Below are 15,488 nucleotides of genomic sequence, written 5' to 3'. Positions count from 1 at the left end.
GCAAAAACTAGCTGGGCGTAGTGGCGCACACCTGTAATCCCAGCTACTCGGGAGACTGAGGCAGGAGATCGCTTGAACCTGGGAAGCGGAGGTTGCAGTGAGCCGCGATCGTGCCACTGTACTCCAGCCTGGTGACAGAGTGAGACTGTCTCCAAAAAAAAAAAAATTAGCGGCTGGGCGCGGTGGCTCAAGCCTGTAATCCCAGCACTTTGGGAGGCCGAGACGGGCGGATCATGAGGTCAGGAGATCGAGACCATCCTGGCTAACACGGTGAAACCCTGTCTCTACTAAAAAATACAAAAAAACTAGCCGGGTGAGGTGGCGGGCGCCTGTAGTCCCAGCTACTCAGGAGGCTGAGGCAGGAGAATGGCGTGAACCCGGGAGGCGGAGCTTGCAGTGAGCTGAGATCCGGCCACAGCACTCCAGCCTGGGTGACAGAGCGAGACTCCGTCTCAAAAAAAAAAAAAAAAAAAAATTAGCCATGCGTGGTTGGCAGGCACCTGTAATCCCAGCTGCTCAGGAGCCTGAGGCAGGAGAATCACCTGAACCTGGGAGGTGGAGGCTGCAGTGAGCTGAGTTTGTACTACTGCACTCCAGCCTGGGCAACAGCAAGACTTTGTCTCAAAAAAAAAAAAAAAAAAAAAGTTGGGGGTTGTGACATCAGCTCCCATGTGTCAAGTACCCATGTGTGCCAGGCTCTGGGCATAGCATGTTGACAATTCATTGAATCCCCACAACCTCCCCTTTTTTTTTTTTTTTTTCTGAGACGGAGCCTCATTGTGTTACCCAGGCAGGAGTGCAGTGGTGCAACCTCGGCTCACTGCAACCTCTGCTTCCTGGTTTCATGCAATTCTCCTGCCTCAGCTTCCCAAGCAGCGGGATTACAGGTGCACGCTGCCACATCTGGCTAGTTTTTGTATTTTTAGTTGAGACATGTCTCACCATGTTGCCCAGGCTGGTCTCGAACTCCTGACCTCAAGTTATCAGCCCACCTTGGCCTCCCAAAGTACTGGGATTACAGGTGTGAGCCACTGCGCTTGCCCCACAACCTCCCTATGATTCCCATTTTATAGATGAGGGCTTCAAGGCTTAGTGAGGTGCAGGAATAAGCTCAACGTTACCCAGCCAGAGTTGGAGAGAGAGCAAGAAGAGAGGGCAGGGTTGAGGGAGGGGTTAGCTTTTCCAAGTAGGTGAGGCTTGGGCGTGTTCCACTGAAGGGAAGCAGGGCCAGGTAGATGCGCCAGGAGAGAGGAATGCTTGCTGGCATGGCCTTCTTGGGGAGGCGGAGGAGTAGCCTCCAGATCTGATGCAGGTATACCCTTCAGTGGGGAGGCAGGAAGATGGGGGTGTTGTGCCTGAGGCCTCTTTTAACCCTGTACTGTAGGAGTGTGAGCGGAAGGGTGGAGTAAGAACCTTGGAAAGTGGAGAAACGAGGATGAAAGTTGCTCCAGTCCGGGCGTGGTGGCTCACACATGTAATCCCAGCACTTTGGGAGACCGAGGCAGGAGAATCTCTTGAGCCCAGAAGTTCGAGATCAGTCTGGCTAACAACAACAACAAAAAAGAAGCTGGGCCTAGTGGCATGAGCCTGTGGTCCCAGCTCCTGGGAAGGCTGAGTCAGGAGGATTGCTTGAGCCTAGGAGGTTGAGGAGGCTGCAGTAATTAAGTGATTGTGCCGCGGCACTGTAGCCTGGAGACAGAGCGAGCCTCTTGCCTGGGCCTCCCCATGCTGGAAGGCCCTGCCAGAGCTGGGGCCTGGGGATGAGGGGAGAGGAGGCTGCTGGCTGGCTCCACAGGGTAGAGGTAGTGGAAGGATGAGGACCTGGGGCTGCGGAAGGTGCCGGGACAGGAGAGGGCAAAGTACCGGCCCTGCGGTCTGGGCAGGGTGGAGGAGGAAGTTAACTTAAGAAGAGGGTGATGTGCTAGAGGGAAACTGAGGGATGGGAAGTTGAAGGTGCAGTGGGGCGGACTGAATGGACAGTGGGGAATGTTGGAGAGGATGGGGAATCTTCAAGGGGGAGCCATTCTGGGGGTTGACAAGGCCAGATGTGTGGCTGCTTGAGGGGAGCTGAGGGTGATTGAAGGGGATCACTGGAGATGCGAGAATCCAGGTAAACAGGCGTGATCGTGAAGTTCCCTGGGGAGGTGGCAGAGGTGGGAGAGGAGAGGAAGATGCAGGCAGCCCCTTGGTGTCTGGATAATGAGAGAGCACCTGAGTTACCAAGGACAGAGGAGCCATGGCTCCGAGCGAGGGGTCCTTAGTGAAGACTCACTGAATTTTTTTTTTTTTTTTTTTTTTTTTTTGGAGACAGAGTCTTGCTCTGTCGCCAGGCTGGAGTGCAGTGGCACCATCTCGACTCACTGAATTCTCAGCCTCCCAGGTTCAAGTGATTCTCCTGCCTCAGCCTCCTGAGTAGCTGGGACTAAGCCACACGCCACCACGCCCAGCTAATTTTTGTATTTTTAGTGGAGACAGGATTTCACCATGTTGGTCAGGATGGTCTCGATCTCTTGACCTCGTGATCCACCCACCTTGGCCTTCCAAAGTGCTGGGATTACAGACGTGAGCCCCCTCACCCAGCCAGTTCACTGAGTTTCTAATAACCGGAACCAGTTTCAGTCACCACTGTCTTAGTGATGGCCCTGGGTAGGGGCAGGTTATGCAGTAGCAACTGGCTTCTGGGGACTCGCCCCATGGACCTGAGCGTGGCAGTAGAGCAGTTCTCAGAGGAAGGTGGTGGGAGTCGTATTGACTGGGCAGGTGCCCCCAAAAATTGTCTCCTAAATGAAAGGGATGGGCAGGTTTCCTTCGGGACAGTCGCAGAGGGAAGTGTGTGCAGCAGCTGTGCTGGCGGAGGAGTGTGTTCTCCTTCAAGCGAGGCTTCCCGAGGACATGCAGGCTAAAGCTCGAGGTGGTCCGTTGGGGGCGCTGCCCCAGCGTGGTGGGGAGGAAGGTGAGAGGAGACCTGGGCGAATCTGGGTCCTTGCTAGCTTCCTGGAGTGGGTTGCTGCCACAGGCTGAGACCCCAGCAGGTGTCCAGAGCCTAAGGTACAGCCTAGGGCCTGGTTGGGAGTGCGGTGGACTCAGGTGAATCGCTGCCTTATAGGGCTGGGCCTGGTGCTGGGCCCTGTTGGCGCTGAGTGGGGAAGCCAGTTGTGAAGCCAGTGAGTCCCTGGGCTGCAGTTCAGAGCATGAGCTCAACCCACATGGCCTGGGAGCAGAGCTTGTTCTGTCATCTGGTAACTGTGACCGCATCTCTGTGCCTGTTTCCCTGTCTGTAAGATAGGACCCTCTGCTGGGCGCGGTGGCTCACGCCTGTAATCCCAGCACTTTGGGAGGCCAAGGCGGGCGGAGCAGGAGGTCAAGAGATCGAGACCATCCTGGCCAACATGATAAAACTCTACTAAAAATACAAAAATTAGCTGGGTGTGGTGGCACATGCCTGTAGTCCAGCTACTCAGGAGGCTGAGGCGGGAGGATCGCTTGAACCTGGGAGGCGGAGGTTGCAGTGAGCCGAGATCACGCCACTGCACTCCCACCTGGCAACAGGGCGAGACTCCATCTCGGGAAAAAAGAAGAAGATAGGAACCTCTTTGAGCTGTTGTGAGGATTACATGAATTACGCTACGTAAGAGGTGTGATTGGCGTTAGGCACAAAATCCATCCGGCTGGCTCTGAGAGCCTCATGCAGGCTTTCCCAGGGATGGTGGCCAAGGGAGGATGCACTCCCTGTCCCGGGGGTGCTTTGGGGAGGCAGCACCCCCAGCTTGGAGCCAATGTGTTCCCTCCCCAGCCACCCGCATCCTGGGATCTCCGCTCCAGCCCCACTTCTCTGGCAGGGCTGTCTCCTGCCCCTCCCCCCGGGGCATGTTCCAGTTCTGTAGGGGATGGGGAGGAAGGCAAGTTTCATAAAATATTTTAATACAGAGATGCTGCTTTTTAGATTGTATCATGTTCACCTCGCTAAACTGAGAATATTGTTTATGGTGGAGGTAATGGATGTTTTAGCTGAAATGTAGCTGACTGGGTCCTTGGCATGGGACATGGCTGGGGCCTGGGCACAGGGCTGTCCTGCCAGTCTGGGTAGGAAAGCAGAGTCCAGGGCATGTGGTGCTGCCCTTCTCAGCGTGGCTACAGCTTATGTGTTGGTGGTGTCCCCCGTTGGACTGTGGCTCCGGGAGGACATGGAAGGTGTGTGTGTACCCCACACGTGTCACAGTGGGAACGAACGGGTGGGAAACCTCCTCTCATCAAGGGAGTTCATGTTGTTGGGATGTGGGGCTGAGGCCAGAGCGTCTGTGTCCCCCCGAGGTTCCTGGGTGGAAGCGGGGGAGAGCACACGGCCTGTGGTCATGGGCGGCCAGGGCGGCTGAGCCTGGGTCGCCCTGACCTCCTTTCCTTCCTCTGTGCTTCCTTCCCAGGCCCCACGGAGGAGCTGCCCCCCAGTGTGCCCCCCCCTCCCCCAGAACCACCTGCTGGGCCCCCGGCCCCCACCCCATGCCCCGATGAGCGTCCCTCTTCTCCCATCCCCCTCCTGCCCCCACCCAAGAAACGCCGGAAAACTGTCTCCTTCTCTGCCATTGAGGTGGTGCCAGCCCCAGAGCCCCCTACAGCCACACCGCCGCAGGCCAAGTCTCCTGGACCAGCCTCCCGCAAGGCCCCCCGGGGCGTGGAGCGGACCATCCGCAACCTGCCTCTGGACCATGCATCTTTGGTCAAGAGTTGGCCGGAGGAGGTGTCCCGAGGAAGCCGGAGCCGGGCTGGAGGCCGAGGCCGCGCCACAGAGGAAGAGGAGGCTGAGCCAGGGACAGAGGTAGACCTGGCGGTCCTGGCTGACCTGGCCCTGACCCCTGCCCGGCGGGGGCTGCCTTCCCTGCCTGCTGTTGACGACTCAGAGGCCACAGAAACATCGGAGGAGGCTGAGCGCCCTGGGCCCCTGCTCAGCCACATCCTCCTGGAGCACAACTACGCCCTGGCCGTCAAGCCCACAGCACCGGCACTGGCCCCGCGGCCCCCAGAGCCAGTGCCTGCACCCGCCGCCCTCTTCAGTTCCCCAGCGGATGAGGTCCTGGAGGCCCCCGAGGTGGTGGTGGCTGAGGCGGAGGAGCCCAAGCCGCAGCAACTGCAGCAGCAGCGGGAGGAGGGCGAAGAGGAGGAGGAGGAGGAGGAGGAAGAGGGGGAAGAGGAGGAGGAGGAATCCTCTGACAGCAGCAGCAGCAGTGATGGGGAGGGCGCCCTCCGGAGGCGCAGCCTCCGCTCCCACGCCCGGCGCCGCCGCCCACCGCCCCCACCCCCGCCACGGCCGCCCCGCGCCTACGAGCCGCGCAGTGAGTTTGAACAGATGACCATCCTGTACGACATCTGGAACTCGGGCCTGGACTCAGAGGACATGGGTTACCTGCGGCTCACCTATGAGCGGCTGCTGCAGCAGACGAGCGGGGCCGACTGGCTCAACGACACCCACTGGGTTCATCACACAAATATCCTGAGCGTGGGCGCTGGGGCCGGCGGCCTTCCCCGGGACACGTGGGCTTGGGTCCTCCTCCGACCCCTCCTGGCACCTGCATCTGTCCCCGACTCTGCCTCCCCTCTGGCTCCAAGCCATCTTTTTCTCTCCACCTGGTGCCTCTTCTGCCTTCCAAAGCATTTCTGGCAGGAACCATGGGGCTGGGGCTTCCTCCCCTCTCCCTCACCTGAGTATGTTCAGCGGCGTGGGCCCCGCCCTCTCCTTTGGCTGGGACGCGGGTGGCCAGAGAGGAGCCGTTCTCTTCCTTAACACCCCGCACTCACCAACCTGACCACCCCAAAACGCAAGCGGCGGCCCCAGGATGGGCCCCGGGAGCACCAGACAGGCTCGGCCCGTAGCGAAGGCTACTACCCCATCAGCAAGAAGGAGAAGGACAAGTACCTGGATGTGTGCCCAGTCTCGGCCCGGCAGCTGGAGGGCGTGGACACTCAGGTGGGCCCGACCCCGCCGCCGCGTGCTCCTCCTACCACTCACCTCTCTGCCCTGCTCACCTCCTCCCTGCCCTGCATCTCACAGGGGACGAACCGTGTGCTATCCGAGCGCCGGTCCGAGCAACGGAGGCTGCTGAGCGCCATCGGTACTTCCGCCATCATGGACAGTGACCTGCTGAAACTCAACCAGCTCAAGGTGAGACCGGGCTGCGGGAGGGCCTGGGTGGGGTAGAGTGGGGCAGGAAGGGGCAGAGGCCAGGGGACCACCCAACAAGCTCCTGTGGCTCCCTCAGGTGGAGTTGGGGGGTAAGCGGCCAGAATGCTCTCTGCCCAGGAAGTCTGGGAAGAGCGAGGGTCTGGGGTGTGGCAGGCATCTGGCAGTTGAGTCTCCCTTCTGCCCCCCAGTTCCGGAAGAAGAAGCTCCGATTTGGCCGGAGCCGGATCCACGAGTGGGGTCTGTTTGCCATGGAACCCATTGCTGCTGACGAGATGGTCATCGAATACGTGGGTCAGAACATCCGTCAGGTGAGATTGCACTCCCAGCCCCGCCCCGGCTTCTGATGCAACAAGACGGCATGGGGGCTCACACACATGCCATTTGTCCTGGTTAAAGCCTCGCACACCCCCTAGCCCCGGTACCTAGCCAGTGAGACCAGCCTCCCTCCAGTGTGGTCAGCAGCAGGTGTCAGTCGTCCAGCAGGAGGCACAGCTGATGGCACTGCTCCCTGTTTTTTTTTTTTTTTTTGGAGACATAGTCTTTCTCTGTTGCCAGGCTGGCGTGCTGGGGCGCAATTTTGTCTCACTGCCACCTCTGCCTCCTGGGTTCAAGCAGTTCTCCTGCCTCAGCGTCCTGAGTAGCTGGGACTACAGGCGTGTACCATGTGCAGCTAATTTTTGTATTTTTAGTAGAAACGGGGTTTCACCATGTTGGCCAGGATGGTCTTGATCTCCTGACCTTGTGATCTGCCTGCCTCGGCCTTTCAAAGTGCTGGGATAACAGGTGTGAGCCATCGTGTCCGTCCAAGCGCTGCTCCCTTTTTGTTTGTTTGTTTGTTTTTTTTTGAGACGGAGTCTCGCTCTGTCGCCTGGGCTGGAGTGCAGTGGCCGGATCTCAGCTCACTGCAAGCTCCGCCTCCCGGGTTCCCGCCATTCTCCTGCCTCAGCCTCCCGAGTAGCTGGGACTACAGGCGCCCGCCACCTCGCCCAGTTAGTTTTTTGTATTTTTTAGTAGAGACGGGGTTTCACCGTGTTAGCCAGGATGGTCTCAATCTCCTGACCTCGTGATCCGCCTGTCTCGGCCTCCCAAAGTGCTGGGATTACAGGCTTGAGCCACCGCGCCCGGCCCGCGCTGCTGCCTTTCAAAGGGCCTGGGAAGCAGGAGGACAGGCACTGAACAAGTATCCACACAAAAGGATGGTGTTCCAGCCTGAGCAATATTGCCAGACCCCGTTTCTGCAAAAAATACTAAAGCTAGCCGGGCGTGGTGGTGCATGCTTGTGGTCCCAGCTACCCAGGAAGCTAAGGTGTGAGGATCACTTGAGACCACAAGGTGGAGACTGCCGTGAGCCAAGACTGCACCACTGCACTCCAGCCTGGGCAACAGGGCGAGGCCGTGTCTCTAGAAAAAACAAAAGCCAAAAGGATGGCATTTGGTATTCACAAGATCTGGAGAGTTGGGCCATGGGAACACACACCTGGGGGGCCTAAGACCTCCTGGAGACCATGGTGCTTGAGCAAAGCTGAAAGGAGCTCGCAGGCCCAGGCGAGTGGCATTGTGTGTGTGCTTGGTTGCGGGACACCACGTGCACGGGCCTGGAGGCAGGATTGTCTTGTGAGAGTATGGAGGTCAGCTTGGCTCGTCAGAAACCAGGGCCATGGCCGGGCTCGATGGCTCACGCCTGTAATCCCAACACTTTGGGAGGCCGAGGGAGGCGGATCACCTGAGGTCAGGAGTGCGAGACCAGCCTGGCCAACATGGTAAAACCCCATCTCTACTAAAAATACAAAAATTAGCCGGGTGTGGTGGTGGGCGCTTGTAATCCCAGCTACTAGGGAGCCTGAGGCAGGAGAATCGCTTGGACGTGGGAGACAGAGGTTGCAGTGAGCCAAGATCGCGCCATTGTACTCCAGCCTGGGTGACAGAGCAAAACTCCGTCTCAAGGAAAAAAAAGAAACCAGGGCCAGTGGCAGCGACATGCAGCTGGAGGCTGGAGGGGACAGGGAGCCCAGACCGCATGGGCTTGGGAGCCTGTGAATCCACTCAGGCCTGTGGCGAGAGAGGAGGAAAGCCCCAGAGCCTTCTGCAGGAGAGGGCCCCGTGGCTAGTGAGCTCCCTGTCTAGGCTGACACCAGTGTCCAGGCAAAGGCAAGGGTGGCCCAACCCAAGCAGTGGCAGCAGAGGTGACAGAGAAGGTGCAAGGTGGTTGACTGTGCTCAGCAGTGAGAGGGTGAGGGGGATAGGAGGCCCTCGGTGCTGCTCTTAGCCGCTGGGAGTATGGTGGGATGGCCAGTGAGCTGGGAGTGAGAAGGAAGAACAGATATGTGGTCAAGATGAGCTCCAGTCTGGACATGTGGGGTTGCAGTGCCCCAGGGACATCTAGGGGACGACGCCCAGCAGTTCCACTGAGGTGGCTTTTGGCTGGAAATGGAAGTTTGGGAGGAGTCCCCACCACACAGCTGGCGGCTGAGGCTCTGGAAGGGAGTGAGGTCACCCGAGGAGGGCACGCAGAGGCTCCTCACTGTCTTCTGGGAAGTAAGGGTTGCTCCTCACAGGGGTGCGGGGCCTAACATGGGCGGCCTGCTATTTGCATTGGTCGGTGGCAGCCAACAGGTGCCTGTTTTGGAGAGAGGTCCAGGGAGGAGAGATGAGCAGGGTGCCATTGGTGACATGGCCACTGTCATTTCAGGAGCTGCCCCAGCCCCAGACTTGCCCCAGCAGTCCGGGGACCCCACTGTGATCAGGCAGATGCTCGAAGGAGCCAGTGGCTCTCCTTCCCGATGCAGATTTCCCTGGAGTCCCCTGTGGGTGACTTAGAATGGCCACCAGAGGCTTAGTATGCTGCCCCAAAGAGGGAGGGCTCCTGGAAGCAGAGTCGAGAGAGTCAGTGCCGGGTTAGCGGGAGCCGGAGGCAGAGCTGCAGCTCCAGGCCTGGTGGGCATGGACCTGGGGTGCTGGCTGGCAGGTGTGCTCGCGGGCAGGAAGTGGGGACTCTTCCCTGACCATCGCATCTCACCCTGACAGATGGTGGCCGACATGCGGGAGAAGCGCTACGTGCAGGAGGGCATTGGCAGCAGCTACCTGTTCCGGGTGGACCATGACACCATCATCGATGCCACCAAGTGTGGCAACCTGGCCAGGTTCATCAACCACTGCTGCACGGTGCGTCAGGGGCTGGCTGGGGCAGGAGTTCGGGGGTCGGTGGGGGTGGCCACGGCTCACATGCCCTTCCCTCCGCAGCCCAACTGCTACGCCAAGGTCATCACCATCGAGTCCCAGAAGAAGATTGTGATCTACTCCAAGCAGCCTATCGGCGTGGACGAGGAGATCACCTACGACTACAAGTTCCCACTGGAAGACAACAAGATCCCGTGTCTGTGCGGCACGGAGAGCTGCCGGGGCTCCCTAAACTGAGGTGGGGCAGGACGGGTGCCCACACCCCTATTTATTCCCCCTGGTGCCCTGAGCTCCCAGCACCCCCCAGCCTTAGTGGGCTCAGCAGGGCCCACATGCCCCCATCTCCAAGCGTGGGGTTGGGGGGCCCCAAGCCCAGCGAGGGAGCCTCAGTCCCTGGAGGCAGCTTCTGCCTCTCCTGTCGCCCCTGCCCACCACCCCCTGATTGTTTTTCTTTGCGGAGAAGAAGCTGTAAATGTTTTGTAGCAGCCAGCAGCTGTTTCCTGTGGAAACCTGGGGTGCCGGCCTGTACAGATTCTGTCCTAGGGGCTGCACAGTCCTCTCGCTTTGTGTTAATGGGGACTTCCCCTTATGCCCTGCGTGTACCCCTCCCCAGTTTAGGGGTCTCTGGGGCAGTGGCCATGTTCTCCCCCTGGGGGGGCTCTGCACCCCCAGTCCTGGGGACTCCGTGCCTGGAACCCTGCCTCATCTGTTCCTGCCAGACCCTGAGGGTCACCCTCCCACCCTGGTGTCACGCCCCGGCTCAGCCAGGCCAGGATGGCGGGGTGGGCCCCTTCTGCTGGGCTGGACTGTACATATGTTAATAGCGCAAACCTGACGCCACATTTTTATAATTGTGATTAAACTTTATTGTACAAAAGTGCTTGGTTGGTGTATTTGGGCAGGAGCAAGGGGTTGGGGGTGGAGGGCACAGAGGATTGGGCAAGATGAAGAGAGGGAAAAGTGAGTACCTGAAGTGTGAGGCTGGTAAAGGGGCCTTCAGGCAACAACCCAGACCTGCGGAGGCCCCAAGACTGCTTTGGACCCCTAGACAGGCCGTGGCAGCCGCAGCCGCACCCACACCAGGAATCCCCCACCAGTGCCCGCCAGGGCGGTGCCAAGGTCAGGCCTCCCCTTCCCAGAACCACAGCTGCAGCTGGGCCTCTGGCCTCCTGGGAAGCCCAGCGGGAGGGAAGGCCTGAGGTCACACTGTGGGATGAGGTCACCCGCTGGCTCCACCCAGAGCCCCGGACCCCTTAGCCCACTCAGCAAGTTCCAGCTTCATCACCCCAAGTTCTCTGCTGGACCCGGATGCCAGTGGAGCACAGAGTGGCCGCCAGGGGGCGCCTTAGGGCAAGAGTGGTGGGGGTTGTGGCTGGGCGGGTCTCTGTTCCTGGAATGGGGCAGGAGGGAGAAGGAGGAGCCAGCGGAAGGGGACGGTGTGTGGGCTGGCCAGCCCTGGACGAAAGAAGAGGGCCCCTCCAGGCCAGTCTGGGCACCCTGGGACAGCGGCTGCAGGTAGGCAGAGGCGCTGCCAGTGCCCACCCAGGTGGCCTTTCCCTCCCTCCGGCCCTTCCCACCTTCCTATAACCTTCCCTCCACCTCCCTCAACTCCCGGCCTCCCCACCCTTTTACTGCCCTCAGACCTCTCTCCCCAAACCCTGACCCCTCCCTGTACCCCAAGCCCGTCCCTCTCTCCATAACTCAGCCATCAGCAGGGGCAGATGGCTGGTGGCCTGGTTGCTGCAGCTCCCAGGATCAGCTCTGCCCTCCCCCCAAACGCCAGCCTCGTCAGTGCTCCAGGGCACCTCCAGCAGTAACAGGTGGTTGCGGCAGGTGGCAGCCAGTCCCTGGGTGAGCCAAGGTCTTTTCCCCAGCCGGGCATGGCCGACTCTGCACAGGCCCAGAAGCTGGTGTACCTGGTCACAGGGGGCTGCGGCTTCCTGGGAGAACACGTGGTGCGAATGCTGCTGCAGCGGGAGCCCCGACTCGGGGAGCTGCGGGTCTTTGACCGACACCTGGGTCCCTGGCTGGAGGAGCTGAAGACAGGTTCGTGTTGGAGGAGCTTGTGGCAGAGAGGGTGTGGACGCTTCCCCATCCCTTCCAAAGCTGGGATACCCACCCCTGCAGTGGAACAGATGATGCTGGTTTCTGTCCACATGGATGGGACGAGTGAGTCACATTGGGAACGTGACTCCACCCAGTTTCTGGCCTCTGGCCCCAGCTGTGACATGGCCTGTGTCCTCCAACCCCGGCCAGGGCCTGTGAGGGTGACTGCCATCCAGGGGGACGTGACCGAGGCCCATGAGGTGGCAGCAGCTGTGGCCGGAGCCCATGTGGTCATCCACACGGCTGGGCTGGTAGACGTGTTTGGCAGGGCCAGTCCTGAGACCATCCATGAGGTCAACGTGCAGGGTGAGGAGCCCTGGACACTCCTGGCCATCTTGCTTGTTTGTTCCCCACTCTGTCTTTGGCCTTGACCTCCTGTGACTCCCCTGGGACAAGCTGTCCTATTGACAGCCCTGCCCCCGCCTCCCCTGACCTGTTGTGGTTTTTCCTGGACCTGGGATGGGGAGGAGGAAGATGCAGAGAGGGAGGAAGCTGCAGCCTGGATACACCCCCTCCTCTGCCAGGCACCCGGAACGTGATCGAGGCTTGTGTGCAGACTGGAACACGGTTCCTGGTCTACACCAGTAGCATGGAAGTCGTGGGGCCTAACACCAAAGGTCACCCCTTCTACAGGTGAGTGGCAGGCCCTCCTGTCCTCTAAGAGCCCATTTCCCTCAGCATTGAGTCTTCCTTCTCCTCCCGCCAGGGGCAACGAAGACACCCTATATGAAGCAGTGCACAGGCACCCCTATCCTTGCAGCAAGGCCCTGGCTGAGCGGCTGGTCCTAGAGGCCAATGGGAGGGAGGTGAGCCCAGAAATAGGAGGCACAGAGATGGGGCTCCTGCCCTGTACACTCCCTTACCCCGCCAGCCCAAGGAAGCTGGGGCTGAGAGCGAGCTGTCAGGTCTCAGGTCTCAGCAGTGCCTGCCTTTGCCACCAGGTCCATGGGGGGCTGCCCCTGGTGACGTGTGCCCTTCGTCCCACGGGCATCTACGGTGAAGGCCACCAGATCATGAGGGACTTCTACCGCCAGGGTCTGCGCCTGGGAGGTTGGCTCTTCCGGGCCATCCCGGCCTCTGTGGAGCATGGCCGGGTCTATGTGGGTGAGGACCGGGCTAGGCAGGGGGAGGCTGAGAATATGACAGGAGGACTTGCTCTAGAAGGGGGCGGGACCCATATGACCCTGGGAGAGAAGTGTGGACTCTGACTAGAAAAATGTGGTCTATACATGGGCCAAGGTAGACTGTGGTTATGTGGGGAAAGCCTGTGATTATGTGTCTACACAGCCTGCAGAGAATACAGGATCCATGCAAGTTGGGATATTAAAAAGTGTATCATAGGCTACAAAGATTGCAGCTGCGGGAGCAGCCATTCCCCAGGAGAGGAGAGGGACAGTGTCTACACAGCACTAAAAGGGCTGAGTTCAGTGGCTCACACCTATAATCCCAGCATTTTGGGAGGCTGAGGCAGGAGGACGGCCTGAGCCCAGGAGTTGGAGGCTGCAGTGAGCTATGACCACACCAACTGGACTCCAGCCTGGGCGACAGAGAAAGACCCTATCTCTAAAACTAAAAAGGGAGTAGCATCTACAGAGGGAATAATGTCACCTGCCGCTCCATCCTGCAGTCCCCAAGCCCCTCAGGGCCCACCCCACAAGTCCTGGCTTCTCCATCCTCTCCCCAGGTTCTTTGCAGATGCAGGCGGGCCCAGGAGAGCAAGTGACTACCAGGGCGAGGGAAACGGCAGCCTTTCCCAGGCTGCTGTGGGGATGTGGGTGGCAACTACCTGGACCCAAAGAGGGGGTGGCCCAGGAGAGCAGCCTCGATGTGGTGTCACAAGGGCGCTCAGGGGTGTGTCCGCCTCTCTTCTGCCACCGGCAGGCAATGTGGCCTGGATGCATGTGCTGGCAGCCCGGGAGCTGGAGCGGCGGGCAGCCCTGATGGGCGGCCAGGTGTACTTCTGCTACGACGGATCGCCCTACAAGAGCTACGAGGACTTCAACATGGAATTCCTGGGCCCCTGTGGACTGCAGCTGGTGGGTGCCCGCCCACTGCTGCCCTACTGGCTGCTGGTGTTCCTCGCTGCCCTCAATGCCCTGCTGCAGTGGCTGCTGCGGCCGCTGGTGCTCTACGCGCCCCTGCTGAACCCCTACACGCTGGCCGTGGCCAACACCACCTTCACTGTCAGCACCAACAAGGCTCAGCGCCATTTTGGCTATGAGCCCCTGTTCTCGTGGGAGGATAGCCGGACCCGCACCATTCTCTGGGTACAGGCCGCTGGGAGTTCAGCCCAGTGACGGCGGGGCTGGGGCCTGGAGGCCCATCGTGGCACATCCACCCAGGTCCTGAGCCCTCACACCCTGGACGGGAAGGGACGGCTGCATTCCAGAGCAGGAGGTAGGGCTCTGGGGCCAGAATGGCTGTCCTAGAGCCCTCCACATTTTTTTTTTTTTTTTTTTTTGAGACAGGGTCTTGCTCTGCCACCCAGACTGGAGTGCAGTGGCGTGATCATAACTCACTGCACCCTCAGCTTCCTGGGTTCAAGTGATCCTCCTGCCTCAGCCTCCTGAATAGCTGGGACCACAGGTGCACACCACCACACCTGGCTTTTTTTTTTTTTTTTTTTGGTAGAGACAGGGTCTCACTATATTGTCCAGGCTGGTCTTGAACTCCTAGGCTCAAGTGATCTCTCCACCTGGGCCTCCCAAAGCGCTGGAACTACAGGTGTGAGCCACCGTGCCCGGCCCAAGCCCTCCACATCATCAATCCAGGAGCCTTGAGTCTGTGTTTTGTCCTGACGCCTCGAAGTCCTAGGGCTGTCAGGATACAAGGGCAGGGTTTGGGGACAGAGTATCCTTCCTCTGTCCTCTCACCCCGGTCCTGATGGCCGCTTGGTGAGGGTCGGTGCCCTGGCGACCTGCCCGGGCTCTCTTCTGGCTTTCTTTTTTTTTTTTTTTGTTTTTGTTTTTGTTTTTTTTTTTTTGTTTTTTGAGACGGAGTCTCGCTCTGTCGCCCAGGCTGGAGTGCAGTGGCGCGATCTCGGCTCACTGCAAGCTCCGCCTCCTGGGTTTACGCCATTCTCCTGCCTCAGCCTCCTGAGTAGCTGGGACTACAGGCGCCCGCCACCGCGCCCGGCTAATTTTTTGTATTTTTAGTAGAGACGGGGTTTCACCGTGGTCTCGATCTCCTGACCTTGTGATCCGCCCGCCTCGGCCTCCCAAAGTGCTGGGATTACAGGCGTGAGCCACCGCGCCCGGCCTCTTCTGGCTTTCTGAGCAGGAAGCGAGCAGAGGCTCCACAGGCTCACGCTGCTCTCCTGACATCCACGCATGACCTTCAGGTCTCAGTGCAGAGTGCAGAGGCGGCTCTGGTTCCTCCAGCCACCTCAGTCCCTCTTTGGGAGGTGATGTTCCCATTGTTTTTCAAAGGCCTCACCTTCAACCGTCTGTCTTAGAATTCCCCTCTGGAGGGCTGCAGCCTCCCTGCGCTTTCACTTCCCACCTCTCTACCCAAGTTCCTTCCCTGCACATCGCCAGCCCCAGGCCTGGGGATGTCCCAGATGCTGTACCTGGCTGTGCCCAGATTAAAAGCCTCATCCACGACTGTGTCCACCTGTCTGTCCAGCTCTCCCTCCCGCCCCCCGCACCCCGTGTCCGCCTCCCCACGGCGCCCATCCCACGTGGGGACAGAAGGAAGTGAGCACACAGCACGCCCGCTGTTGGATTGGTTGCTATTTCTCCCGTCCCACAGGGCCCGACCTGGCCCGGGGTGGGGTGGGGGGCTCTGGGGACAGGACATGCAGGGCGGAAGGGGGGGTGGGGGCAGGATTTTCCTGTGTTTTATCCATTTGCAAGTTGGTCACCAATAGAGAGAAATGGGACTCTGAGGGCTAACAGGAGAGGGCGGCCTGGCTCTGGGCCCCAGCCAGGCCCCAGGAGTCCTGTCCCCTCTGGGGAGGGGAGGGAGAGAGCTCTAGAAACCAACGGAGAAACAGAGAAGGGGGCAGGGGCTCATGTCAGCAAACACAGCT

General features: G+C 59.7%; 3 protein-coding genes across 10 annotated transcripts in view; 2 read left to right on the top strand and 1 right to left on the bottom strand.

The window, feature by feature from the left end:
- SETD1A (SET domain containing 1A, histone lysine methyltransferase) overlaps window positions 1-10,229 on the top strand; it is a 28,522-nt gene extending 18,293 nt beyond the window's left edge. For all 4 annotated transcript variants that reach the window (XM_050773441.1, XM_050773439.1, XM_050773438.1 and 1 more), the window contains 6 exons: window positions 4,422-5,480; window positions 5,787-5,959; window positions 6,044-6,154; window positions 6,364-6,483; window positions 9,200-9,337; window positions 9,416-10,229. In XM_050773441.1, the coding sequence (XP_050629398.1) occupies window positions 4,422-5,480; window positions 5,787-5,959; window positions 6,044-6,154; window positions 6,364-6,483; window positions 9,200-9,337; window positions 9,416-9,589 (1,775 nt within the window). In that variant the 3' untranslated portion in view covers window positions 9,590-10,229. The remainder of the gene's footprint in view (window positions 1-4,421; window positions 5,481-5,786; window positions 5,960-6,043; window positions 6,155-6,363; window positions 6,484-9,199; window positions 9,338-9,415) is intronic.
- The window catches only part of LOC126944241 (zinc finger protein 688), a 437,324-nt gene that overhangs the window by 414,223 nt on the left and 7,613 nt on the right, over window positions 1-15,488 (bottom strand). The window lies entirely within an intron of this gene.
- HSD3B7 (hydroxy-delta-5-steroid dehydrogenase, 3 beta- and steroid delta-isomerase 7) lies at window positions 10,770-15,060 on the top strand. 5 transcript variants are annotated; one of them, XM_050773519.1, is made up of 7 exons: window positions 10,772-10,867; window positions 11,227-11,398; window positions 11,609-11,764; window positions 11,983-12,091; window positions 12,165-12,264; window positions 12,400-12,562; window positions 13,340-15,060. In XM_050773519.1, exons 2-7 carry the CDS (start codon window positions 11,233-11,235, stop codon window positions 13,753-13,755), a joined length of 1,110 nt encoding a protein of 369 aa, XP_050629476.1. In that variant the 5' UTR covers window positions 10,772-10,867; window positions 11,227-11,232; the 3' UTR covers window positions 13,756-15,060. The 5 variants fall into 5 exon arrangements, with proteins under 5 accessions (XP_050629473.1, XP_050629476.1, XP_050629477.1 ...); XM_050773520.1 differs by having other exon boundaries at window positions 10,781-10,867; window positions 11,058-11,398; XM_050773516.1 differs by having other exon boundaries at window positions 10,770-10,867; window positions 12,165-12,562.

The sequence above is a fragment of the Macaca thibetana genome, chromosome 20 (assembly GCF_024542745.1).
Source record: "Macaca thibetana thibetana isolate TM-01 chromosome 20, ASM2454274v1, whole genome shotgun sequence".
Taxonomy (NCBI): domain Eukaryota; kingdom Metazoa; phylum Chordata; class Mammalia; order Primates; family Cercopithecidae; genus Macaca; species Macaca thibetana.
Note: the sequence above shows the minus strand (reverse complement) of the source record. Positions and strands in the feature narration are given on the sequence as shown.